General features: G+C 40.1%; 1 protein-coding gene across 14 annotated transcripts in view; it reads right to left on the reverse strand.

Annotated features, from left to right (window-relative positions):
• The window catches only part of LOC121283378, a 111,162-nt gene that overhangs the window by 60,838 nt on the left and 22,793 nt on the right, over positions 1-27,531 (reverse strand). For 5 of the 14 annotated variants that reach the window (XM_041197886.1, XM_041197884.1, XM_041197887.1 and 2 more), the window contains 15 exons: positions 24,721-24,798; positions 21,768-22,190; positions 20,951-21,025; positions 18,743-19,165; positions 17,940-18,014; positions 15,739-16,161; positions 14,924-14,998; positions 12,716-13,138; positions 11,913-11,987; positions 9,712-10,134; positions 8,897-8,971; positions 6,694-7,116; positions 5,891-5,965; positions 2,856-2,930; positions 650-1,072 (listed from right to left, as the gene is read on the reverse strand). In XM_041197886.1, the coding sequence (XP_041053820.1) occupies positions 650-1,072; positions 2,856-2,930; positions 5,891-5,965; positions 6,694-7,116; positions 8,897-8,971; positions 9,712-10,134; positions 11,913-11,987; positions 12,716-13,138; positions 14,924-14,998; positions 15,739-16,161; positions 17,940-18,014; positions 18,743-19,165; positions 20,951-21,025; positions 21,768-22,190; positions 24,721-24,798 (3,564 nt within the window). The remainder of the gene's footprint in view (positions 1-649; positions 1,073-2,855; positions 2,931-5,890; positions 5,966-6,693; positions 7,117-8,896; positions 8,972-9,711; positions 10,135-11,912; positions 11,988-12,715; positions 13,139-14,923; positions 14,999-15,738; positions 16,162-17,939; positions 18,015-18,742; positions 19,166-20,950; positions 21,026-21,767; positions 22,191-24,720; positions 24,799-27,531) is intronic. The other 9 variants (XM_041197893.1, XM_041197890.1, XM_041197882.1 and 6 more) reach the window with 8 other exon arrangements.

Below are 27,531 nucleotides of genomic sequence, written 5' to 3' on the forward strand. Positions count from 1 at the left end.
TGACATCATTCTAGATTCTCATTTAAATGCCTTGTATTAGACATTTTTGATACCACTTTGATGAAACATTTGTTTCATTGCTCTTTCATTGTTCAAGTATAATGAAGCAGAACCAAATGTTTGCTTATTGTGAATATCCAAGTGACAACTGTCATAATTGTTATTATTTGTTTAATTCCGGCTGTTCAATGATGTTTAATCTATTTATTTATAATCAATGTGCAGAATGTCATCCGAAAACATGCTAATCTATATTTAAAAGCAACAGAAACAGAATATTTGTCAGGCACGCTCAGCTGATGATAACACTCGCACATGCCCCACCTGCCAAGCTAAATATTCCGACCATGACGTATGAACTGAAAATGGACACTTTCCGGGAGCAGAAATGGAGCAAGAGGTCAGCCTGGAACTGTAAGCAAACTCAGCTAATTTTCATATCTAGACAAGGCTTCAGAAAGTCATTAACCTTCCTGTACTAATGGCTATATTTCTCCAACTAAATAAAAACACTGGGTTCACAGGATTTGGTAAATGGAAGGCAAATAGTATCTCAAACTCTCTCTAAGTTGGTGTCATGATTTCCAGCTGAAGCTTTTCATCATCATATGTCCATAAGTTTGTGTGATGTACAAAATGTAGAAATTACCTGCTGTGACCTTCAGTACTGTGTTTTCAGTACAGGTTCTCTCACTGGTGTCCTGTTTAACTTCAACAATTAACTCAGCACCATCATCCTTGGATACATCAGGACACAGTGTAATGGAGCAGGGAATGAGGAAACCGTCAGATGTACGTTGTAATTCTGGCACCTCAGCACTGAAGGAATCATCTTTCTCACATAAATCGCATACATTTTTGAAGGGACTAGTTATCCTCTTTGGTCCTGATAACTGCCCTGCTGAAATTTCCCAGTGAAATAACTTCTTTGCCTTCTGCTCCCCTTTCCTCTTCACAGATGTAACAATGTTCACCACCTCTGGAATGAACACAGCAACTTCCCAACTCAGATTGGTTTCCTCACCATCTATGATTTCACAAGGTTTCTTGATATCACTAATTGAAGGTGGAGCTAGAAAAAAAAAGACTTTATTGCGATATAAACTCTTATGGTCCAACTCTCTTCTATTTATTCTTATCTAGACACAAATTGGGAACTGAATTGACAGGAATGTCTTTTGAACAACTAGATGGACAATTAATAGGTTCTCACTTGATGCCTCACTTTCTCCAAGCTACATACAAGTTCTGCTCAAACTGAGTTCCCTTTATCACACTTGGTTATTAACAAGCTAATGGACCACTGTTTGAGCCTCTTCGAGTGAATAATTTGTTGTTACTCACCTTGAGGCAGCTTTGTAAGTAAAGTGAGTTTCAGCCAGCAGGATTAGTGAACTGCAAGCTCTAGTGTAGAGCCACCCTATGGGAATCATGAACTTTACTATGTTAACACACCACACACAGGGAAGAATTTCACCCCCCGGCTCGGGGGGAGATGTTCAGGAGCAGGTGTGTGCAGGTGGGCCTCCAATCTGTGCCCCCAATCAGGGTTGTTCCGCCATTTTACGTGGGCAGGCCAATTAAGTAATTAAGGCACGCCCAGCGTGACATCCACCAGGAAGCAATATGCGCTCCCTGTGCAAGCGGAGGGAAATTTCCTAAGTTGGGAATGCGCTCTTACGTGCATGTGCATGAAAGAGCACACTCATCTCCCTGAGGAAAAATGCTGCCTCAGCGACATCAGCGACAAATTCAAAAATGGTAAATGCGCAAACATAAAATTTCCCTGACATGTCCCCTCATGTGATATTGTTGGGACATGGCCAGCACCTTTTTCAAACTTTAAAAACAATTTTAAAACCTTCATGAAACCTCATCCCACCCGAGGACGAGGTTTCATGCTTTTTCTGAAGCCCGCATGGGCTCCCAGCCTGCCTGCCAACTTTAAGGTTGGACAGGCAAGTCCATTAACTACTTTAATTACTTTTTAAATAGCCTCAATCGGCCATTGACAGGTCGGTGGGCACACAGCTGGTTCGGCTGTGACCCCAAAGTAGCACCTTCAAAAGAGCATTTATCATGGTTTTTACGAATTTGCTTTGGGTAGAAGCATCAGCTAAATTACTATAATAATATTTAACAATATAATATTCAAATTCAACCATCGCATTAAAGCAGTGGGTGAGTTGAACATTTCTGTCTTAGCTCTGAAAAACTAAATTACATTGATTTTTATGTGTCTGTGCCCACAATTGATTTTGTCCATGTATGAATGGCTCTTTACACAAAAAGGTTCCCCACCCCTGCCCTAAACCAAAGGCACCAAAAAGCTTCAAATAAACAAGCATTCCTTTTATAATAAAAAGTAGCAAATGCTGGAAACATTAAGCAGGTCAGGCAGCATCTGTGTAGAGAAACAGAGTTAATGTTTTAGACCGATGACCCTTCATTAGAACAGGTGAAGTATCACAACCTGAAATGTAAACTGTTTCTCTCTCCACAGATGCTGCCTGGTCTGCTGAGTGTTTCTAGCATTTTCTGTTTTTATTCTAGATTTCTAGCATCTGCTGTACTTTGCTTTTGTATTTGTATTCTTTTCACCTGTTATTGGTGGGACAATGCTGTGGTTAACATGAACATTTCCCTCAGTACACCTGCAATTCTGTCACTGTCCTCGATTCTCTTCTGAGGTACTCTAACGACTTTTCAGACTTTATAAGATTCAAAGAAAATTTTGGAAAGCCGCTCTTACATTGGAATCCAGGCTGAGATGATATGTGTTTGTATTGTAAGAGAATATATACTGAGTGCCGAATGATAAGAATCAAAATTATGTACTTGGCATAAATATTTACCTCTTTTATTGTGAGGAATCATCTCAAGAACGGCACTACCACTATCATCTTCACTTTCTTTTGATTTTTGTTGTCCTGAATCACAATGCAGAAAAAAATATATCAGTAGGCACACAAACTGACTTGAGTTGAATCCTGAATGTATCAATTTATGTGACATCATTCTAGATTCTCATTTAAATGCCTTGTATTAGACATTTTTGATACCACTTTGATGAAACATTTGTTTCATTGCTCTTTCATTGTTCAAGTATAATGAAGCAGAACCAAATGTTTGCTTATTGTGAATATCCAAGTGACAACTGTCATAATTGTTATTATTTGTTTAATTCCGGCTGTTCAATGATGTTTAATCTATTTATTTATAATCAATGTGCAGAATGTCACCCGAAAACATGCTAATCTATATTTAAAAGCAACAGAAACAGAATATTTGTCAGGCATGCTCAGCTGATGTCAACACGTTTTATTTAACACTTGCACATGCCCCACCCGCCAAGCTAAAAATTCTGACCATGAAGTACGAACTGAAAATGGACACTTTCCGGGAGCAGAAATGGAGCAAGAGGTCAGCCTGGAACTGTAAGCAAACTCAGCTAATTTTCATATCTAGACAAGGCTTCAGAAAATCATTAACCTTTCTGCACTAATGGCTATATTTCTCCAACTAAATAAAAACACTGGGTTCACAGGATTTGCTAAGTGGAAGTCAAATAGTATTTCAAACTCTCTCCAAGTTGGTGTCATGATTTCCAGCTGAAGCTTTTCATAATCATAAGTCCATAAGTTTGTGTGATGTACAAAATGTAGAAATTACCTGCTGTGACCTTCAGTACTGTGCTTTCAGTACAGGTTCCCTCACTGGTGTCCTGTTTAACTTCAACAATTAACTCAGCATCATCATCCTTGGATACATCAGGACATAGTGTAACGGAGCAGGGAATGAGGAAACCGTCAGATGTACGTTGAAATTCTGGCACCTCAGCACTGAAGGAATCATCTTTCTCACATAAATCGCACACATTTTTGAAGGGACTAGTTAACCTCTTTGGGCCTGATAACTGCCCTGCTGAAATTTCCCAGTGAAATAACTTCTTTGCCTTCTGCTCCCCTTTCCTCTTCACAGATGTAACAATGTTCACCACCTCTGGACTGAACACAGTAACTTCCCAACTCAGATTGGTTTCCTCACCATCTATGATTTCACAAAGTTTCTTGATATCACTAATTGAAGGTGGAGCTTGGAAACAAAAGACTTTATTGCGATATAAACTCTTGTGGTCCAACTCTCTTCTATTTATTCTTATCTAGACACAAATTGGGAACTGAATTGACAGGAATGTCTATTGAACAACTAGATGGAGAATTAATAGGTTCTCAGTTGCAGATGCCTCACTTTCTCCAAGCTACATACAAGTTCTGCTCAAACTGAGTTCCCTTGATTACACTGGGCTATTAACAAGCTAATGAACCACTGTTTGAGCCTCTTCGAATGAATAATTTATTGTTACTCACCTTGAGGCAGCTTTATAAGTAAAGTTAGTTTCAGCCAGCAGGATTAATGAACTGCAAGCTCTAGTGTAGAGCCACCCTATGGGAATCATGAACCTTACAATGTAAACCAACATAGGGAAGAATCCCCACCACGCACCCCCGGTTCGGGGGGAGATGTTCAGGAGCATGTGCACACAGGTGGGCCTCCAGTCGGTGCCCCCAATCAGGGGTGTGCCACCATTTTACGTGGGTAGGCGAATTAAGTAATTAAGGCCCGCCCAGCGTGACATCCGCCAGGAAGCTCTATGCGCTCCCTGTGCAAGCGGAGGGAAATTTCCTAAGTCAGGAATGCGCTCTTACGTGCATTTGCATGAAAGAGCACACTCATCTCCCTGAGGAAAAATGCTGCCTCAGGGACATCAGTGACAAATTCAAAAATGGTAAATGCGCAAACATAAAATTTCCCTGACATGTCCCCTCTTGTGACACTGTCACATGAGTTGGGACATGGCCAGCACATTTTTCACCTTTAGAAACAATTTTAAAACCTTCATGAAACCTCATCCCGCCCGAGGACGAGGTTTCATGCTTTTTCTGAAGCCCGCATGGGCTCCCAGCCTTCCCGCCAACTTTAAGGTTGGACAGGCAAGTCCATTAAATACTTTAATTACTTTTTAAACAGCTTCAATCGGCCATTGACAGGTCGGTGGGCACACAGCTGATTCGGCTGTGACCCCAAAGTAGCACCTTCAAAAGAGCATTTATCATGGTTGTTACGAATTTGCTTTGGGTAGAAGCATCAGCTAAATTACTATAATAATATTTAACAATATAATATTCAAATTCAGCCATCGCATTAAAGCAGTGGGTGAGTTGAACATTTCTGTATCAGCTCTGAAAAACTAAATTAAGTTGATTTTTATGTGTCTGTGCCCACAATGATTTTGTCCATGTATGAATGGCTCTTTACACAAAATGGTTCCCCACCCCTGCCCTAAACTAAAGGCACCAAAAAGCTTCAAATAAACAAGCATTCCTTTTATAATAAAAAGTAGCAAATGCTGGAAACATTAAGCAGATCAGGCAACATCTATGTAAAGAAACAGATTTAATGTTTTAGACCGATGACCCTTCATTAGAACAGGTGAAGTATCACAACCTGAAATGTTAACTGTTTCTCTCTCCACAGATGCTGCCTGGCCTGCTGAGTGTTTCCAGCATTTTCTGTTTTTATTCTAGATTTCCAGCATCTGCAGTACTTTGCTTTTGTATTTGTATTCTATTCACCTGTTATTGGTGGGACAATGCTGTGGTTAACATGAACATTTCCCTCAGTACACCAGCAATTCTGTCACTGTCCTTGATTCTCTTCTGAGTTACTCTACCAACTTTTCAGACTTTATAAGATTCAAAGAAAAGTTTGGAAAGCCCCTCTTACATTGAAATCCAGGCTGAGATTATATGTGTTTGTATTGTAAGAGAATATATACTGAGTGCCAAATGATAAGAATCAAAATTATGTACTTGGCATAAATATGTACCTCTTTTATTGTGAGGAATCATCTCAAGAACGGCACTACCAGTATCATCTTCACTTTCTTTTGATTTTTGTTGTCCTGAACCACAATGCAGAAAAAAATATATCAGTAGGCACACAAACTGACTTGAGTTGAATCCTGAATGTATCAATTTATGTGACATCATTCTAGATTCTCATTTAAATGCCTTGTATTAGACATTTTTGATACCACTTTGATGAAACATTTGTTTCATTGCTCTTTCATTGTTCAAGTATAATGAAGCAGAACCAAATGTTTGCTTATTGTGAATATCCAAGTGACAACTGTCATAATTGTTATTATTTGTTTAATTCCGGCTGTTCAATGATGTTTAATCTATTTATTTATAATCAATGTGCAGAATGTCACCCGAAAACATGCTAATCTATATTTAAAAGCAACAGAAACAGAATATTTGTCAGGCACGCTCAGCTGATGATAACACTCGCACATGCCCCACCTGCCAAGCTAAATATTCCGACCATGACGTATGAACTGAAAATGGACACTTTCCGGGAGCAGAAATGGAGCAAGAGGTCAGCCTGGAACTGTAAGCAAACTCAGCTAATTTTCATATCTAGACAAGGCTTCAGAAAGTCATTAACCTTCCTGTACTAATGGCTATATTTCTCCAACTAAATAAAAACACTGGGTTCACAGGATTTGGTAAATGGAAGGCAAATAGTATCTCAAACTCTCTCTAAGTTGGTGTCATGATTTCCAGCTGAAGCTTTTCATCATCATATGTCCATAAGTTTGTGTGATGTACAAAATGTAGAAATTACCTGCTGTGACCTTCAGTACTGTGTTTTCAGTACAGGTTCCCTCACTGGTGTCCTGTTTAACTTCAACAATTAACTCAGCACCATCATCCTTGGATACATCAGGACACAGTGTAACGGAGCAGGGAATGAGGAAACCGTCAGATGTACGTTGTAATTCTGGCACCTCAGCACTGAAGGAATCATCTTTCTCACATAAATCGCACACATTTTTGAAGGGACTAGTTATCCTCTTTGGTCCTGATAACTGCCCTGCTGAAATTTCCCAGTGAAATAACTTCTTTGCCTTCTGCTCCCCTTTCCTCTTCACAGATGTAACAATGTTCACCACCTCTGGACTGAACACAGTAACTTTCCAACTCAGATTGGTTTCCTCACCATCTATGATTTCAAAAGGTTTCTTGATATCACTAATTGAAGGTGGAGCTAGAAAAAAAAATACATTATTGCGATATAAACTCTTATGGTCCAACTCTCTTCTATGTATTCTTATCTAGACACAAATTGGGAACTGAATTGACAGGACTGTTTATTGAACAACTAGATGGACAATTAATAGGTTCTCATTTGATGCCTCACTTTCTCCAAGCTACATACAAGTTCTGCTCAAACTGAGTTCCCTTTATTACACTGGGTTATTAACAAGCTAATGGACCACTGTTTGAGCCTCTTCGAGTGAATAATTTGTTGTTACTCACCTTGAGGCAGCTTTGTAAGTAAAGTGAGTTTCAGCCAGCAGGATTAGTGAACTGCAAGCTCTAGTGTAGAGCCACCCTATGGGAATCATGAACTTTACTATGTTAACACACAGAGGGAAGAATTTCACCCCCCGGCTCGGGGGGAGATGTTCAGGAGCAGGTGCGTGCAGGTGGGCCTCCAATCTGTGCCCCCAATCAGGGTTGTGCCGCCATTTTACATGGGCAGGCCAATTAAGTAATTAAGGCACGCCCAGCGTGACATCCACCAGGAAGCAATATGCGCTCCCTGTGCAAGCGGAGGGAAATTTCCTAAGTCGGGAATGCGCTCTTACGTGCATGTGCATGAAAGAGCACACTCATCTCCCTGAGGAAAAATGCTGCCTCAGCGACATCAGCGACAAATTCAAAAATGGTAAATGCGCAAACATAAAATTCCCCTGACATGTCTCCTCAAGTGACACTGTCACATGAGTTGGGAAATGGCCAGCACCTTTATCAACTTTAAAAACAATTTTAAAACTTTCATGAAACCTCATCCCGCCCGAGGACGAGGTTTCATGCTTTTTCTGAAGCCCGCCAGGGTTCCCGGCCTGCCCGCCAACTTTAAGGTTGGACAGGCAAGTCCATTAACTACTTTAATTACTTTTTAAACAGCCGCAATCGGCCATTGACAGGTCAGTGGATGCACAGCTGATTCGGCTGTGACCCCAAAGTAGCACCTTCAAAAGAGCAGTTATCATGGTTGTTACGAATTTGCTTTGGGTAGAAGCATCAGCTAAGTTACTATAATAATATTTAACAATATAATATTCAAATTCCGCCATCGCATTAAAGCAGTGGGTGAGTTGAACGTTTCTGTCTTCGCTCTGAAAAACTAAATTAAGTTGATTTTTATGTGTCTGTGCCAACAACTGATTTTGTCCATGTATGAATGGCTCTTTACACAAAAAGGTTCCCCACCCCTGCCCTAAACCAAAGCCACCAAAAAGCTGCAAATAAACAAGCATTCCTTTTATAATAAAAAAGTAGCAAATGCTGGAAACATTAAGCAGGTCAGGCAGCATCTGTGTAGAGAAACAAAGTTAATGTTTTAGACCGATGACCCTTCATTAGAACAGATGAAGTATCACTACCTGAAATGTTAACTGTTTCTCTCTTCACAGATGCTGCCTGGCCTGCTGAGTGTTTCCAGCATTTTCTGTTTTTATTCTAGATTTCTAGCATCTGCTGTACTTTGCTTTTGTATTTGTATTCTTTGCACCTGTGGGACAATGCTGTGGTTAACATGAACATTTCCCTCAGTACACCTGCAATTCTGTCACTGACCTCGATTCTCTTCCGAGATACTCTACCAATTTTTCAGACTTTATAGGATTCAAAGAAAAGTTTGGAAAGCCCCTCCTACATTGAAATCCAGGCTGAGATTATATTTGTTTTTATTGTAAGAGAATATATACTGAGTGCCGAATGATAAGAATCAAAATTATGTACTTGGCATAAATATTTACCTCTTTTATTGTGAGGAATCATCTCAAGAACGGCACTACCAGTATCATCTTCACTTTCTTTTGATTTTTGTTGTCCTGAACCACAATGCAGAAAAAAATATATCAGCAGGCACACAAACTGACCTGAGTTGAATCCTGAATGTATCAATTTATGTGACATCTTTCTAGATTCTCCTTTAAATGCCTTGTATTAGACATTTTTGATACCACTTTGATGAAACATTTGTTTCATTGCTCTTTCATTGTTCAAGTATAATGAAGCAGAACCAAATATTTGCTTATTGTGAATATCGAAGTGACAACAGTCATAATTGTTATTATTTGTATAATTCCGGCTGTTCAATGATGTTTAATCTATTTATTTACAATCAATGTGCAGAATGTCACCCGAAAACATGCTAATCTATATTTAAAAGCAACAGAAACAGAATATTTGTCAGGCATGCTCAGCTGATGTCAACACGTTTTACTTAACTCGCACATGCCCCACCTGCCAAGCTAAAAATTCTGACCATGAAGTATGAACTGAAAATGGACACTTTCCGGGAGCAGAAATGGAGCAAGAGGTCAGCCTGGAACTGTAAGCAAACTCAGCTAATTTTCATATCTAGACAAGGCTTCAGAAAATCATTAACCTTCCTGCACTAATGGCTATATTTCTCCAACTAAATAAAAACACTGGGTTCACAGGATTTGGTAAGTGGAAGTCAAATAGTATTTCAAACTCTCTCCAAGTTGGTGTCATGATTTCCAGCTGAAGGTTTTCATAATCATATGTCCATAAGTTTGTGTGATGTACAAAATGTAGAAATTACCTGCAGTGACCTTCAGTACTGTGCTTTCAGTACAGGTTCCCTCACTGGTGTCCTGTTTAACTTCAACAATTAACTCAGCATCATCATCCTTGGATACATCAGGACATAGTGTAACGGAGCAGGGAATGAGGAAACCGTCAGATGTACGTTGTAATTCTGGCACCTCAGCACTGAAGGAATCATCTTTCTCACATAAATCGCACACATTTTTGAAGGGACTAGTTACCCTCTTTGGGCCTGATAACTGCCCTGCTGAAATTTCCCAGTGAAATAACTTCTTTGCCTTCTGCTCCCCTTTCCTCTTCACAGATGTAACAATGTTCACCACCTCTGGAATGAACACAGTAACTTCCCAACTCAGATTGGTTTCCTCACCATCTATGATTTCAAAAGGTTTCTTGATATCACTAATTGAAGGTGGAGCTAGAAAAAAAAAGACTTTATTGCGATATAAACTCTTATGGTCCAACTCTCTTCTATTTATTCTTATCTAGACACAAATTGGGAACTGAATTGACAGGAATGTCTTTTGAACAACTAGATGGACAATTAATAGGTTCTCACTTGATGCCTCACTTTCTCCAAGCTACATACAAGTTCTGCTCAAACTGAGTTCCCTTTATTACACTGGGTTATTAACAAGCTAATGGACCACTGTTTGAGCCTCTTCGAGTGAATAATTTGTTGTTACTCACCTTGAGGCAGCTTTGTAAGTAAAGTGAGTTTCAGCCAGCAGGATTAGTGAACTGCAAGCTCTAGTGTAGAGCCACCCTATGGGAATCATGAACTTTACTATGTTAACACACCACACACAGGGAAGAATTTCACCCCCCGGCTCGGTGGGAGATGTTCAGGAGCAGGTGCGTGCAGGTGGGCCTCCAATCTGTGCCCCCAATCAGGGTTGTGCCGCCATTTTACGTGGGCAGGCCAATTAAGTAATTAAGGCACGCCCAGCGTGACATCCACCAGGAAGCAATATGCGCTCCCTGTGCAAGCGGAGGGAAATTTCCTAAGTCGGGAATGCGCTCTTACGTGCATGTGCATGAAAGAGCACACTCATCTCCCTGAGGAAAAATGCTGCCTCAGCGACATCAGCGACAAATTCAAAAATGGTAAATGCGCAAACATAAAATTTCCCTGACATGTCCCCTCATGTGACATTGTTGGGACATGGCCAGCACCTTTTTCAAACTTTAAAAACAATTTTAAAACCTTCATGAAACCTCATCCCGCCCGAGGACGAGGTTTCATGCTTTTTCTGAAGCCCGCATGGGCTCCCAGCCTTCCCGCCAGCTTTAAGGTTGGACAGGCAAGTCCATTAACTACTTTAATTACTTTTTAAACAGCCTCAATCGGCCATTGACAGGTCGGTGGGCGCACAGCTGGTTTGGCTGTGACCCCAAAGTAGCACCTTCAAAAGAGCATTTATCATGGTTGTTACGAATCTGCTTTGGGTAGAAGCCTCAGCTAAATTACTATAATAATATTTAACAATATAATATTCAAATTCAACCATCGCATTAAAGCAGTGGGTGAGTTGAACATTTCTGTCTTAGCTCTGAAAAACTAAATTAAGTTGAGTTTTATGTGTCTGTGCCCACAATTGATTTTGTCCATGTATGAATGGCTCTTTACACAAAAAGGTTCCCCACCCCTAAACCAAAGGCACCAAAAAGCTTCAAATAAACAAGCATTCCTTTTATAATAAAAAGTAGCAAATGCTGGAAACATTAAGCATGTCAGGCAGCATCTGTGTAGAGAAACAGAGTTAATGTTTTAGAACAATGGCCCTTCATTAGAACAGATGAAGTATCACAACCTGAAATGTTAACTGTTTCTCTCTCCACAGATGCTGCCTGGCCTGCTGAGTGTTTCCAGCATTTTCTGTTTTTATTCTAGATTTCTAGCATCTGCTGTACTTTGCTTTTGTATTTGTATTCTTTTCACCTGTTATTGGTGGGACAATGCTGTGGTTAACATGAACATTTCCCTCAGTACACCAGCAATTCTGTCACTGTCCTTGATTCTCTTCTGAGTTACTCTACCAACTTTTCAGACTTTATAAGATTCAAAGAAAAGTTTGGAAAGCCCCTCTTACATTGAAATCCAGGCTGAGATTATATGTGTTTGTATTGTAAGAGAATATATACTGAGTGCCAAATGATAAGAATCAAAATTATGTACTTGGCATAAATATGTACCTCTTTTATTGTGAGGAATCATCTCAAGAACGGCACTACCAGTATCATCTTCACTTTCTTTTGATTTTTGTTGTCCTGAACCACAATGCAGAAAAAAATATATCAGTAGGCACACAAACTGACTTGAGTTGAATCCTGAATGTATCAATTTATGTGACATCATTCTAGATTCTCATTTAAATGCCTTGTATTAGACATTTTTGATACCACTTTGATGAAACATTTGTTTCATTGCTCTTTCATTGTTCAAGTATAATGAAGCAGAACCAAATGTTTGCTTATTGTGAATATCCAAGTGACAACTGTCATAATTGTTATTATTTGTTTAATTCCGGCTGTTCAATGATGTTTAATCTATTTATTTATAATCAATGTGCAGAATGTCACCCGAAAACATGCTAATCTATATTTAAAAGCAACAGAAACAGAATATTTGTAAGGCACGCTCAGCTGATGATAACACTCGCACATGCCCCACCTGCCAAGCTAAATATTCCGACCATGACGTATGAACTGAAAATGGACACTTTCCGGGAGCAGAAATGGAGCAAGAGGTCAGCCTGGAACTGTAAGCAAACTCAGCTAATTTTCATATCTAGACAAGGCTTCAGAAAGTCATTAACCTTCCTGTACTAATGGCTATATTTCTCCAACTAAATAAAAACACTGGGTTCACAGGATTTGGTAAATGGAAGGCAAATAGTATCTCAAACTCTCTCTAAGTTGGTGTTGTGATTTCCAGCTGAAGGTTTTCATCATCATATGTCCATAAGTTTGTGTGATGTACAAAATGTAGAAATTACCTGCTGTGACCTTCAGTACTGTGTTTTCAGTACAGGTTCCCTCACTGGTGTCCTGTTTAACTTCAACAATTAACTCAGCACCATCATCCTTGGATACATCAGGACACAGTGTAACGGAGCAGGGAATGAGGAAACCGTCAGATGTACGTTGTAATTCTGGCACCTCAGCACTGAAGGAATCATCTTTCTCACATAAATCGCATACATTTTTGAAGGGACTAGTTATCCTCTTTCGTCCTGATAACTGCCCTGCTGAAATTTCCCAGTGAAATAACTTCTTTGCCTTCTGCTCCCCTTTCCTCTTCACAGATGTAACAATGTTCACCACCTCTGGACTGAACACAGTAACTTTCCAACTCAGATTGGTTTCCTCACCATCTATGATTTCAAAAGGTTTCTTGATATCACTAATTGAAGGTGGAGCTAGAAAAAAAAAGACATTATTGCGATATAAACTCTTATGTTCCAACTCTCTTCTCTGTATTCTTATCTAGACACAAATTGGGAACTGAATTGACAGGACTGTTTATTGAACAACTAGATGGACAATTAATAGGTTCTCACTTGATGCCTCACTTTCTCCAAGCTACATACAAGTTCTGCTCAAACTGAGTTCCCTTTATTACACTGGGTTATTAACAAGCTAATGGACCACTGTTTGAGCCTCTTCGAGTGAATAATTTGTTGTTACTCACCTTGAGGCAGCTTTGTAAGTAAAGTGAGTTTCAGCCAGCAGGATTAGTGAACTGCAAGCTCTAGTGTAGAGCCACCCTATGGGAATCATGAACTTTACTATGTTAACACACCACACACAGGGAAGAATTTCACCCCCCGGCTCGGGGGGAGATGTTCAGGAGCAGGTGCGTGCAGGTGGGCCTCCAATCTGTGCCCCCAATCAGGGTTGTGCCGCCATTTTACGTGGGCAGGCCAATTAAGTAATTAAGGCACGCCCAGCGTGACATCCACCAGGAAGCAATATGCGCTCCCTGTGCAAGCGGAGGGAAATTTCCTAAGTCGGGAATGTGCTCTTACGTGCATGTGCATGAAAGAGCACACTCATCTCCCTGAGGAAAAATGCTGCCTCAGCGACATCAGCGACAAATTCAAAAATGGTAAATGCGCAAACATAAAATTTCCCTGACATGTCTCCTCATGTGACACTGTCACATGAGTTGGGAAATGGCCAGCACCTTTATCAACTTTAAAAACAATTTTAAAACTTTCATGAAACCCCATCCCGCCCGAGGACGAGGTTTCATGCTTTTTCTGAAGCCCGCCAGGGTTCCCGGCCTGCCTGCCAACTTTAAGGTTGGACAGGCAAGTCCATTAACTACTTTAATTACTTTTTAAACAGCCGCAATCGGCCATTGACAGGTCAGTGGATGCACAGCTGATTCGGCTGTGACCCCAAAGTAGCACCTTCAAAAGAGCAGTTATCATGGTTGTTACGAATTTGCTTTGGGTAGAAGCATCAGCTAAGTTACTATAATAATATTTAACAATATAATATTCAAATTCCGCCATCGCATTAAAGCAGTGGGTGAGTTGAACGTTTCTGTCTTCGCTCTGAAAAACTAAATTAAGTTGATTTTTATGTGTCTGTGCCAACAACTGATTTTGTCCATGTATGAATGGCTCTTTACACAAAAAGGTTCCCCACCCCTGCCCTAAACCAAAGCCACCAAAAAGCTGCAAATAAACAAGCATTCCTTTTATAATAAAAAAGTAGCAAATGCTGGAAACATTAAGCAGGTCAGGCAGCATCTGTGTAGAGAAACAAAGTTAATGTTTTAGACCGATGACCCTTCATTAGAACAGATGAAGTATCACTACCTGAAATGTTAACTGTTTCTCTCTTCACAGATGCTGCCTGGCCTGCTGAGTGTTTCCAGCATTTTCTGTTTTTATTCTAGATTTCTAGCATCTGCTGTACTTTGCTTTTGTATTTGTATTCTTTGCACCTGTGGGACAATGCTGTGGTTAACATGAACATTTCCCTCAGTACACCTGCAATTCTGTCACTGACCTCGATTCTCTTCCGAGATACTCTACCAATTTTTCAGACTTTATAGGATTCAAAGAAAAGTTTGGAAAGCCCCTCCTACATTGAAATCCAGGCTGAGATTATATTTGTTTTTATTGTAAGAGAATATATACTGAGTGCCGAATGATAAGAATCAAAATTATGTACTTGGCATAAATATGTACCTCTTTTATTGTGAGGAATCATCTCAAGAACGGCACTACCAGTATCATCTTCACTTTCTTTTGATTTTTGTTGTCCTGAACCACAATGCAGAAAAAAATATATCAGCAGGCACACAAACTGACCTGAGTTGAATCCTGAATGTATCAATTTATGTGACATCTTTCTAGATTCTCCTTTAAATGCCTTGTATTAGACATTTTTGATACCACTTTGATGAAACATTTGTTTCATTGCTCTTTCATTGTTCAAGTATAATGAAGCAGAACCAAATGTTTGCTTATTGTGAATATCGAAGTGACAACAGTCATAATTGTTATTATTTGTATAATTCCGGCTGTTCAATGATGTTTAATCTATTTATTTACAATCAATGTGCAGAATGTCACCCGAAAACATGCTAATCTATATTTAAAAGCAACAGAAACAGAATATTTGTCAGGCATGCTCAGCTGATGTCAACACGTTTTACTTAACTCGCACATGCCACACCTGCCAAGCTAAAAATTCTGACCATGAAGTATGAACTGAAAGTGGACACTTTCCGGGAGCAGAAATGGAGCAAGAGGTCAGCCTGGAACTGTAAGCAAACTCAGCTAATTTTCATATCTAGACAATGCTTCAGAAAATCATTAACCTTCCTGCACTAATGGCTATATTTCTCCAACTAAATAAAAACACTGGGTTCACAGGATTTGGTAAGTGGAAGTCAAATAGTATTTCAAACTCTCTCCAAGTTGGTGTCATGATTTCCAGCTGAAGGTTTTCATAATCATATGTCCATAAGTTTGTGTGATGTACAAAATGTAGAAATTACCTGCAGTGACCTTCAGTACTGTGCTTTCAGTACAGGTTCCCTCACTGGTGTCCTGTTTAACTTCAACAATTAACTCAGCATCATCATCCTTGGATACATCAGGACATAGTGTAACGGAGCAGGGAATGAGGAAACCGTCAGATGTACGTTGTAATTCTGGCACCTCAGCACTGAAGGAATCATCTTTCTCACATAAATCGCACACATTTTTGAAGGGACTAGTTACCCTCTTTGGGCCTGATAACTGCCCTGCTGAAATTTCCCAGTGAAATAACTTCTTTGCCTTCTGCTCCCCTTTCCTCTTCACAGATGTAACAATGTTCACCACCTCTGGAATGAACACAGTAACTTCCCAACTCAGATTGGTTTCCTCACCATCTATGATTTCACAAGGTTTCTTGATATCACTAATTGAAGGTGGAGCTAGAAAAAAAAAGACTTTATTGCGATATAAACTCTTATGGTCCAACTCTCTTCTATTTATTCTTATCTAGACACAAATTGGGAACTGAATTGACAGGAATGTCTTTTGAACAACTAGATGGACAATTAATAGGTTCTCACTTGATGCCTCACTTTCTCCAAGCTACATACAAGTTCTGCTCAAACTGAGTTCCCTTTATTACACTGGGTTATTAACAAGCTAATGGACCACTGTTTGAGCCTCTTCGAGTGAATAATTTGTTGTTACTCACCTTGAGGCAGCTTTGTAAGTAAAGTGAGTTTCAGCCAGCAGGATTAGTGAACTGCAAGCTCTAGTGTAGAGCCACCCTATGGGAATCATGAACTTTACTATGTTAACACACCACACACAGGGAAGAATTTCACCCCCCGGCTCGGTGGGAGATGTTCAGGAGCAGGTGCGTGCAGGTGGGCCTCCAATCTGTGCCCCCAATCAGGGTTGTGCCGCCATTTTACGTGGGCAGGCCAATTAAGTAATTAAGGCACGCCCAGCGTGACATCCACCAGGAAGCAATATGCGCTCCCTGTGCAAGCGGAGGGAAATTTCCTAAGTCGGGAATGCGCTCTTACGTGCATGTGCATGAAAGAGCACACTCATCTCCCTGAGGAAAAATGCTGCCTCAGCGACATCAGCGACAAATTCAAAAATGGTAAATGCGCAAACATAAAATTTCCCTGACATGTCCCCTCATGTGACATTGTTGGGACATGGCCAGCACCTTTTTCAAACTTTAAAAACAATTTTAAAACCTTCATGAAACCTCATCCCGCCCGAGGACGAGGTTTCATGCTTTTTCTGAAGCCCGCATGGGCTCCCAGCCTTCCCGCCAACTTTAAGGTTGGACAGGCAAGTCCATTAACTACTTTAATTACTTTTTAAACAGCCTCAATCGGCCATTGACAGGTCGGTGGGCGCACAGCTGGTTTGGCTGTGACCCCAAAGTAGCACCTTCAAAAGAGCATTTATCATGGTTGTTACGAATCTGCTTTGGGTAGAAGCCTCAGCTAAATTACTATAATAATATTTAACAATATAATATTCAAATTCAACCATCGCATTAAAGCAGTGGGTGAGTTGAACATTTCTGTCTTAGCTCTGAAAAACTAAATTAAGTTGAGTTTTATGTGTCTGTGCCCACAATTGATTTTGTCCATGTATGAATGGCTCTTTACACAAAAAGGTTCCCCACCCCTAAACCAAAGGCACCAAAAAGCTTCAAATAAACAAGCATTCCTTTTATAATAAAAAGTAGCAAATGCTGGAAACATTAAGCATGTCAGGCAGCATCTGTGTAAAGAAACAGAGTTAATGTTTTAGACCAATGGCCCTTCATTAGAACAGATGAAGTATCACAACCTGAAATGTTAACTGTTTCTCTCTCCACAGATGCTGCCTGGCCTGCTGAGTGTTTCCAGCATTTTCTGTTTTTATTCTAGATTTCTAGCATCTGCTGTACTTTGCTTTTGTATTTGTATTCTTTTCACCTGTTATTGGTGGGACAATGCTGTGGTTAACATGAACATTTCCCTCAGTACACCAGCAATTCTGTCACTGTCCTTGATTCTCTTCTGAGTTACTCTACCAACTTTTCAGACTTTATAAGATTCAAAGAAAAGTTTGGAAAGCCCCTCTTACATTGAAATCCAGGCTGAGATTATATGTGTTTGTATTGTAAGAGAATATATACTGAGTGCCAAATGATAAGAATCAAAATTATGTACTTGGCATAAATATGTACCTCTTTTATTGTGAGGAATCATCTCAAGAACGGCACTACCAGTATCATCTTCACTTTCTTTTGATGTTTGTTGTCCTGAACCACAATGCAGAAAAAAGTATATCAGTAGGCACACAAACTGACTTGAGTTGAATCCTGAATGTATCAATTTATGTGACATCATTCTAGATTCTCATTTAAATGCCTTGTATTAGACATTTTTGATACCACTTTGATGAAACATTTGTTTCATTGCTCTTTCATTGTTCAAGTACAATGAAGCAGAACCAAATGTTTGCTTATTGTGAATATCGAAGTGACAACTGTCATAATTGTTATTATTTGTTTAATTCCGGCTGTTCAATGATGTTTAATCTATTTATTTATAATCAATGTGCAGAATGTCACCCGAAAACATGCTAATCTATATTTAAAAGCAACAGAAACAGAATATTTGTCAGGCACGCTCAGCTGATGATAACACTCGCACATGCCCCACCTGCCAAGCTAAATATTCCGACCATGACGTATGAACTGAAAATGGACACTTTCCGGGAGCAGAAATGGAGCAAGAGGTCAGCCTGGAACTGTAAGCAAACTCAGCTAATTTTCACACCTAGACAAGGCTTCAGAAAGTCATTAACCTTCCTGTACTAATGGCTATATTTCTCCAACTAAATAAAAACACTGGGTTCACAGGATTTGGTAAATGGAAGGCAAATAGTATCTCAAACTCTCTCTAAGTTGGTGTCATGATTTCCAGCTGAAGCTTTTCATCATCATATGTCCATAAGTTTGTGTGATGTACAAAATGTAGAAATTACCTGCTGTGACCTTCAGTACTGTGTTTTCAGTACAGGTTCCCTCACTGGTGTCCTGTTTAACTTCAACAATTAACTCAGCACCATCATCCTTGGATACATCAGGACACAGTGTAACGGAGCAGGGAATGAGGAAACCGTCAGATGTACGTTGTAATTCTGGCACCTCAGCACTGAAGGAATCATCTTTCTCACATAAATCGCATACATTTTTGAAGGGACTAGTTATCCTCTTTGGTCCTGATAACTGCCCTGCTGAAATTTCCCAGTGAAATAACTTCTTTGCCTTCTGCTCCCCTTTCCTCTTCACAGATGTAACAATGTTCACCACCTCTGGACTGAACACAGTAACTTTCCAACTCAGATTGGTTTCCTCACCATCTATGATTTCAAAAGATTTCTTGATATCACTAATTGAAGGTGGAGCTAGAAAAAAAAAGACATTATTGCGATATAAACTCTTATGTTCCAACTCTCTTCTCTGTATTCTTATCTAGACACAAATTGGGAACTGAATTGACAGGACTGTTTATTGAACAACTAGATGGACAATTAATAGGTTCTCACTTGATGCCTCACTTTCTCCAAGCTACATACAAGTTCTGCTCAAACTGAGTTCCCTTTATTACACTGGGTTATTAACAAGCTAATGGACCACTGTTTGAGCCTCTTCGAGTGAATAATTTGTTGTTACTCACCTTGAGGCAGCTTTGTAAGTAAAGTGAGTTTCAGCCAGCAGGATTAGTGAACTGCAAGCTCTAGTGTAGAGCCACCCTATGGGAATCATGAACTTTACTATGTTAACACACCACACACAGGGAAGAATTTCACCCCCCGGCTCGGGGGGAGATGTTCAGGAGCAGGTGCGTGCAGGTGGGCCTCCAATCTGTGCCCCCAATCAGGGTTGTGCCGCCATTTTACGTGGGCAGGCCAATTAAGTAATTAAGGCACGCCCAGCGTGACATCCACCAGGAAGCAATATGCGCTCCCTGTGCAAGCGGAGGGAAATTTCCTAAGTCGGGAATGCGCTCTTACGTGCATGTGCATGAAAGAGCACACTCATCTCCCTGAGGAAAAATGCTGCCTCAGCGACATCAGCGACAAATTCAAAAATGGTAAATGCGCAAACATAAAATTTCCCTGACATGTCTCCTCATGTGACACTGTCACATGAGTTGGGAAATGGCCAGCACCTTTATCAACTTTAAAAACAATTTTAAAACTTTCATGAAACCCCATCCCGCCCGAGGACGAGGTTTCATGCTTTTTCTGAAGCCCGCCAGGGTTCCCGGCCTGCCTGCCAACTTTAAGGTTGGACAGGCAAGTCCATTAACTACTTTAATTACTTTTTAAACAGCCTCAATCGGCCATTGACAGGTCAGTGGATGCACAGCTGATTCGGCTGTGACCCCAAAGTAGCACCTTCAAAAGAGCAGTTATCATGGTTGTTACGAATTTGCTTTGGGTAGAAGCATCAGCTAAATTACTATAATAATATTTAACAATATAATATTCAAATTCCGCCATCGCATTAAAGCAGTGGGTGAGTTGAACGTTTCTGTCTTCGCTCTGAAAAACTAAATTAAGTTGATTTTTATGTGTCTGTGCCAACAACTGATTTTGTCCATGTATGAATGGCTCTTTACACAAAAAGGTTCCCCACCCCTGCCCTAAACCAAAGCCACCAAAAAGCTGCAAATAAACAAGCATTCCTTTTATAATAAAAAAGTAGCAAATGCTGGAAACATTAAGCAGGTCAGGCAGCATCTGTGTAGAGAAACAAAGTTAATGTTTTAGACCGATGACCCTTCATTAGAACAGATGAAGTATCACTACCTGAAATGTTAACTGTTTCTCTCTCCACAGATGCTGCCTGGCCTGCTGAGTGTTTCCAGCATTTTCTGTTTTTATTCTAGATTTCTAGCATCTGCTGTACTTTGCTTTTGTATTTGTATTCTTTGCACCTGTGGGACAATGCTGTGGTTAACATGAACATTTCCCTCAGTACACCTGCAATTCTGTCACTGTCCTTGATTCTCTTCTGAGGTACTCTAACGACTTTTCAGACTTTATAAGATTCAAAGAAAAGTTTGGAAAGCCCCTCTTACATTGAAATCCAGGCTGAGATTATATGTGTTTGTATTGTAAGAGAATATATACTGAGTGCCGAATGATAAGAATCAAAATTATGTACTTGGCATAAATATTTACCTCTTTTATTGTGAGGAATCATCTCAAGAACGGCACTACCAGTATCATCTTCACTTTCTTTTGATTTTTGTTGTCCTGAACCACAATGCAGAAAAAAATATATCAGCAGGCACATGAACTGACCTGAGTTGAATCCTGAATGTATCAATTTATGTGACATCATTCTAGATTCTCATTTAAATGCCTTGTTTTAGACATTTTTGATACCACTTTGATGAAACATTTGTTTCATTGCTCTTTCATTGTTCAAGTATAATGAAGCAGAACCAAATGTTTGCTTATTGTGAATATTGAAGTGAGAACTGTCATAATTATTATTATTTGATCATTTCCAGCTGTTCAATGATGTTTAATCTGTTTATTTATAATCAATGTGCAGAATGTCACCCAAAAACATGGTAATCTATATTTAAAAGCAACAGAAACAGAATATTTGTCAGGCATGCTCAGCTGATGTCAACACGTTGTATTTAACATTCGCACATGCCCCACCTGCCAAGCTAAAAATTCTGACCATGAAGTACGAACTGAAAATGGACACTTTCCGGGAGCAGAAATGGAGCAAGAGGTCAGCCTGGAACTGTAAGCAAACTCAGCTAATTTTCATATCTAGACAAGGCTTCAGAAAATCATTAACCTTCCTGCACTAATGGCTATATTTCTCTAATTAAATAAAAACACTGGGTTCACAGGATTTGGTAAGTGGAAGTCAAATAGTATTTCAAACTCTCTCCAAGTTGGTGTCATGATTTCCAGCTGAAGGTTTTCATAATCATATGTCCATAAGTTTGTGTGATGTACAAAATGTAGAAATTACCTGCTGTGACCTTCAGTACTGTGCTTTCAGTACAGGTTCCCTCACTGGTGTCCTGTTTAACTTCAACAATTAAGTCAGCATCATCATCCTTGGATACATCAGGACATAGTGTAACGGAGCAGGGAATGAGGAAACCGTCAGATGTACGTTGTAATTCTGGCACCTCAGCACTGAAGGAATCATCTTTCTCACATAAATCGCACATATTTTTGAAGGGAGTAGTTACCCTCTTTGGGCCTGATAATTGCCCTGCTGAAATTTCCCAGTGAAATAACTTCTTTGCCTTCTGCTCCCCTTTCCTCTTCACAGACGTAACAATTTTCACCACCTCTGGACTGAACACAGTAACTTCCCAACTCAGATTGGTTTCCTCACCATCTATGATTTCACAAGGTTTCTTGATATCATTAATTGAAGGTGGAGCTAGGAAAAAAAAGACATTATTGCGATATAAACTCTTATGTTCCAACTCTCTTCTATGTATTCTTATCTAGACACAAATTGGGAACTGAATTGACAGGAATGTCTGTTGAACAACTAGATGGACAATTAATAGGTTCTCAGTTGCAGATGTCCCTCTTTCTCCAGGCTACATACAGGTTATGCTCAAACTGAGTTCCCTTGATTACAGTGGGTTATTAACAAGCTAATGGAGCACTGTTTGAGCCTCTTCATGTGAATAATTTGTTGTTACTCAGCTTGAGGCAGCTCAAAAAAGTGAGTTTCAGCCAGCAGGATTAGTGAACTGCAAGATCTAGTGTAGAGCCACCCAATGGGAATCGTGAACTTTACTATGTAAACACACACAGGGAAGAATTTCCCCCCGGTTCGGGGCAAGATGTTCAGGACCATGTGCGTGCAGGTGGGCCTCCAGTCAGTGCCCACAATCAGGGCTGCGCTGCCATTTTACATGGGCAAGCCAATTAAGTAATTAAGGCCCACCCAGCGTAACATCTGCCAGCAAGCGCTATGCGCTCCCTGTGGAAGCGGGGGGAAATCTCCTAAGTCGGGAATGCGCTCTTACGTGCATGTGCATGAAAGAGCACACTCATCTCCCTGAGGCAAAATGCTGCCTCAGGGACATCAGCGACAAATTCAAAAATGGTAAATGCGCAAACATAAAATCTCCCTGACATGTCCCCTCATGTGACACTGTCACATGAGTTGGGACATGGCCATCACTTTTTTCAAACTTTAAAAACAATTTTAAAACCTTGATGAAACCTCATCCCACCCAAGGACGAGGTTTTATGCTTTTTCTGAAGCCCGCCATGGTTCCCGGCCTGACCGCCAACTTTAAGGTTGGACAGGCAAGTCCATTAACTACTTTAATTACTTTTTAAACAGCCTCAATCGGCCATTGACAGGTCGGCGGGCACAAAGCTGATTCGGCTGCGACCCCACCGACTTGAAAATAGAAATGATGCGGGGTGACTTTGGGAGTTCCGCCTGACATCATCCCACGTCATTTTCCATGTCGGGCCCCGACCCTTGCTCGCCAACCTCAATATCCTGGCCATAGTGTTCTTCTATGCTCAGCTGAGGTCATCAAGTTGGTCAGATAATATTTGGCGTTATATGGTAATAAAACTCTGTTAATTTAGTATTCAGCATCTTATAGGCTAAATGGAATGTATTAATCATTGCTAATATCTAACAGAATCCCATCACAGAGGCCTGTCTACAGGACCTTCAGTCTTCCAGTTGGCTTAGCTGGTAGCAATCTCGGTTTTAATTCATAATCTTATGGGTTCGAGCTCCACTCTCAGGCTTGAGCACAGAATCCAGGTGACACTTCAGTGCTCGAGTGAGGGAGTGCTACATAGTTGAAGGTGCCAATTTCTCAAGCATGTATTAAACTAGGGACTATCTGATTGCTCAGGTGGATGTAAAAGATCCCTTGACACTTTTATAAGTAGAACAGATTGCTCTCTGATTATAGTAAGTCATTATTTTCTCTCAACCAATGCCACCAAAAAAGCCCAGAATAGTCTACAATATTAAAGGTGGGTGGAGGTAATGTTTTTACCCATTTGTTAGTCTGTTTGTATGTCCGTAAACATTATATTTTAAAAACTAATCGACAGATTTCAACGAAAATTAGTACACAGATAGGTGGTGGTTCAAGAAAGAATGGATTAGTTTTTGGTGAAGATGCAGATCTGGATTCAGATCATCTTTTTAAAAAAAATGTATCCTTTAACATTGGGAGATAGGGAAAATTGTATTTTTTTAAAGGATGTTGTGAATTCTGTTCGCTACTGTAGTCATATTTGTCATAGCTATCAAAATGTGAGCAGTGTTTTCAGAGCAGCTTGTTGTGCATTGGCCTAAAGCCTCCTCAGTAAGAGGCTTTAAGCTCTTAATAAAAATATTGATATTTTCAGCTTTGTGGTTGCAGAGCATCAACCAGGCTGGAAAATGCCTCAAGGAAGAGCTGTATAATTATAATAATGTTGAGTTCACAGAGCGTGGCAGGGGTATGTGCTCTATTGAGTCCCCTCTTCGTTTGTTATTTGCTGTTTTTGGGACCTTGCTGAGCATATTTCAACAATGATCTCCATTACTCCTGCATTTCAGTCACTGCCCCAGAATCTCTCCTGTGATGCTGAACCAACTTTTGAATCTTTGAGAGAATCAGAGTTAATATTTCGATTTTGTATGACTCTTCTTCAGTGCAAAACGTTAACTCTGTTTCTCTCTCTATACAGATGCTGCCAGACCTACTGAGTTTTTCCAGCATTTTCTGTTTTTATTTCAGGTTTACCACATCCGCAATATTTTGCTTTTATTTTGAAACTTGCAGTCTGGATAATGAAAAGTTTGGACTGACCCTGTCCCATTGAAATTTACCTGAAATTATCTGTCTCCTAATTGTTGTTGAATATATGACTGAGTGTGTTCAGATTAAATTGATAAGAACGGAAATTATGTACTCAGCATAAAGATTTACCTCTTGGAGATTGAGAACTCTGCTTCTCAATAAGAGCTCTGCCAGTATCATCTTCAATTTCCTTTGCTTTGCCTTGTCCTTAAACAACATAAAGCAGAACCAAACATCTGGTTATTATCAAATTTATACTAAGTTATAGCAGTGCGAGTTTTCTGTCCTGCAGTAGGATTTTGGCCCGTCAGACCATCCCAAAAGAACGCATCTACAGGACATGTATCCACCTCAAATTTCTCTGGTGCAGAATCATTGAGCTATATTGTGAAGTGGAGACACTGTGACACATAAGGGTGGAAACAGTATCTGGCCAATTTTCTCTGGACTTTGGTGACATCTTATATAGAAGTACAGGCTCAGAATGCATTAGTGTGACCATTTATGTGCAGAATCGGGGGAATCCAGGTTAGGTAGAAACCATAGAAATTGATCCCATTTAACAGGTACCGTATACCTGCTACCAGTGTGGATAGCCAGACAGATAGGCAGAATACGAATAATACCATCATTGAAGCAGTAGATTGTCAAAAGTGGGAGGAGGAGGAGGGAAAGGTTAGTGTGGTATTTGTAAGAGATTCAATAATTAAGGGGACAGATAGCATTCTTTGTAAGCAGGATCAAGAGTTCTATATGGTTTGATGTCTAATTAGTGCTGGGGTGAGGGACATCTCAAACTGGCATGAAATTATTTCAGAGATGGATGGGTGGATCCAATTATTGGAGTCCACGTTGGGATCAACAACATGGTAAAGAGTAGGAAAGAAATCCTATTCAGAGACTATCAGAATCTAGGAGCTAAATAAAGGGCAGCATTTCAAAGATTATTATCTCTGGATTATTTCCCAGGCCACATACAAATCAACATTGGGATAAATAGACTAGGGAGGTGAACACATCATTGAACAGGTGGTGTGGGAAAGAGGGCTTCTTGAAGGACATCTGGAGTCACTTCAGAGCATGAGCCAGTTTCCTGGATCATATGTTCCAGGAGGTGGCCACCTCATAGGCACTAAGAGTTCAGGATAGCAAATGAGTGACCATCTGGAAGCGTAGGAAGAGCAGGAAGTGCAGGCGTCTTCAGGATGTGTGCCAACCTGAAACTGGTACTCATCATTGGCGACTGCTGGATGCCAACACCCAGAAAGAGTGCAGTCCTAATCATGGCACCAATGGGTAAATGATTGCATGGGGGGAACAGCAAAGTTTAGCAATGCAGTAGGAGGAGATTCCATAGTTACGCAGGCAGACAAACATTTCTGTTACCCTCATCTTGAGTTCCAGATGGTGTGGGGCATTGGAACTAGGTCTCAACAAGACTGGGACCAATGTCCTCAGGGGAAGGTTCATTATTTTGGTTAGGGAGGGTTCAAACTTAATTGTGGGGTGCTATAGGGAGAGGAACAGTTGGGAACATTGAGCACCAGAGTATTGAAGTAGAAAAGTGGAATAAAGGTGCTTAAAGGAGGCATAGTGTTCAATTATACTAGAAAAGGAAGTAGTATCATATTAGGTAGCAGCAAGCTAAGAAGGATTATGAGGAATACAAAGACAGGTTGAGAATGCATGTATGTAAACGCACAAAGTGTGGTGAATAAGCTTTGTGAGCCACAAGCAAAATAGCTGTGTGCAAACATGGAGTAGTGGCAATAATAGAAGTCTGGCTTAAAAATAATGAAAACTGGGTACTTAATGTTCATAGATCCAAAGTGGTCAGAAGAGGTGGGGAAGGAATAAAGGAAGATGGGTGGCAGTACTGATTACAGAAGAGATTGTAGTGTTGGAAAGAGACAATGTCCTTAAGGGATTAAGGCAGATTCCACATGATTGGAGTTGAAACTCAAAAAGTGTATGGCCTCCAAATAGTGAGAGAAAGAGATGGAGGGGCAATTCTGGAGGAAAATCTTAGAGCTTTGTAAGAAAAGTAGAATAGTTATATTGGGGTATGCTTGTTACCCAGATATTGACTAGGATAATGTTAGAGGAACAGGTATGGAGGAGGAGGACTTTTTGAAATGTGTTCAGGAGAACTTCCTTGATTAGTATGTTTTTGGTCCAATTAGAAATGAGGCATTGCTGGATCTGATGCTGGGGAATGAGGTTGGCCAATTAGATCAATCATCTGTGGTGGAGTAACTGGGTAAGAGTGATCATTGTATCATAAGTAATGGAGAAGAGAAAGGAACAATCTACTTAGAACTTCTAATTTGGAAGAGGGCTAACTTCAATGGGATGAGAGGGGATTTTGCCTAAGTTGGACAAAAAAATGTACCTCTAACAGAACAATGGGTGACCTTTAAAGAACAGATGTTTCAAGCATAAGCCAGGTATACTCCATCAAAAGGGAAAGGCAGGAGAAACAAAACTAGGGCTTCTTAGATGGCAAGAGCAATCAAGAATATGAAGAATCAAAAAGGGTGTATGATGCATATCAGTTGAATTCCTCAAGTAAGAACCAGGCTAAATATAATATGTTGAGAAGAGAAGTAAAGAGGAAAATAAGATTTGCAAAGAGAGAGCATGAGAATAGAATGGCAACTAACATATACTAAACTCAAAAATCTTCTACATTATGTAAATAATAAACAGGTGGTAGGAGGTGGGGCGAAGCCTGTTCGGGACAGTAGGGTGAATATCTGTTTAGAGGTGGCGGGCAAGGCTCGGATACTTAATGAGTACCCTTGTATTGGGGTTTACTAAAGAAGAGGATGCTGAGGTAATGGATGTGCTGAAAATTGATGGGCAGGATGTACTGGAAAGGATGACTATGTTTAGAATGGATAGGAGGCTTCATCTGGATGTCTTCTATCTCAGGTTATC

The sequence above is a fragment of the Carcharodon carcharias genome, chromosome 10 (genome assembly GCF_017639515.1).
Source record: "Carcharodon carcharias isolate sCarCar2 chromosome 10, sCarCar2.pri, whole genome shotgun sequence".
NCBI classification, from domain to species: Eukaryota; Metazoa; Chordata; class Chondrichthyes; order Lamniformes; family Lamnidae; genus Carcharodon; species Carcharodon carcharias.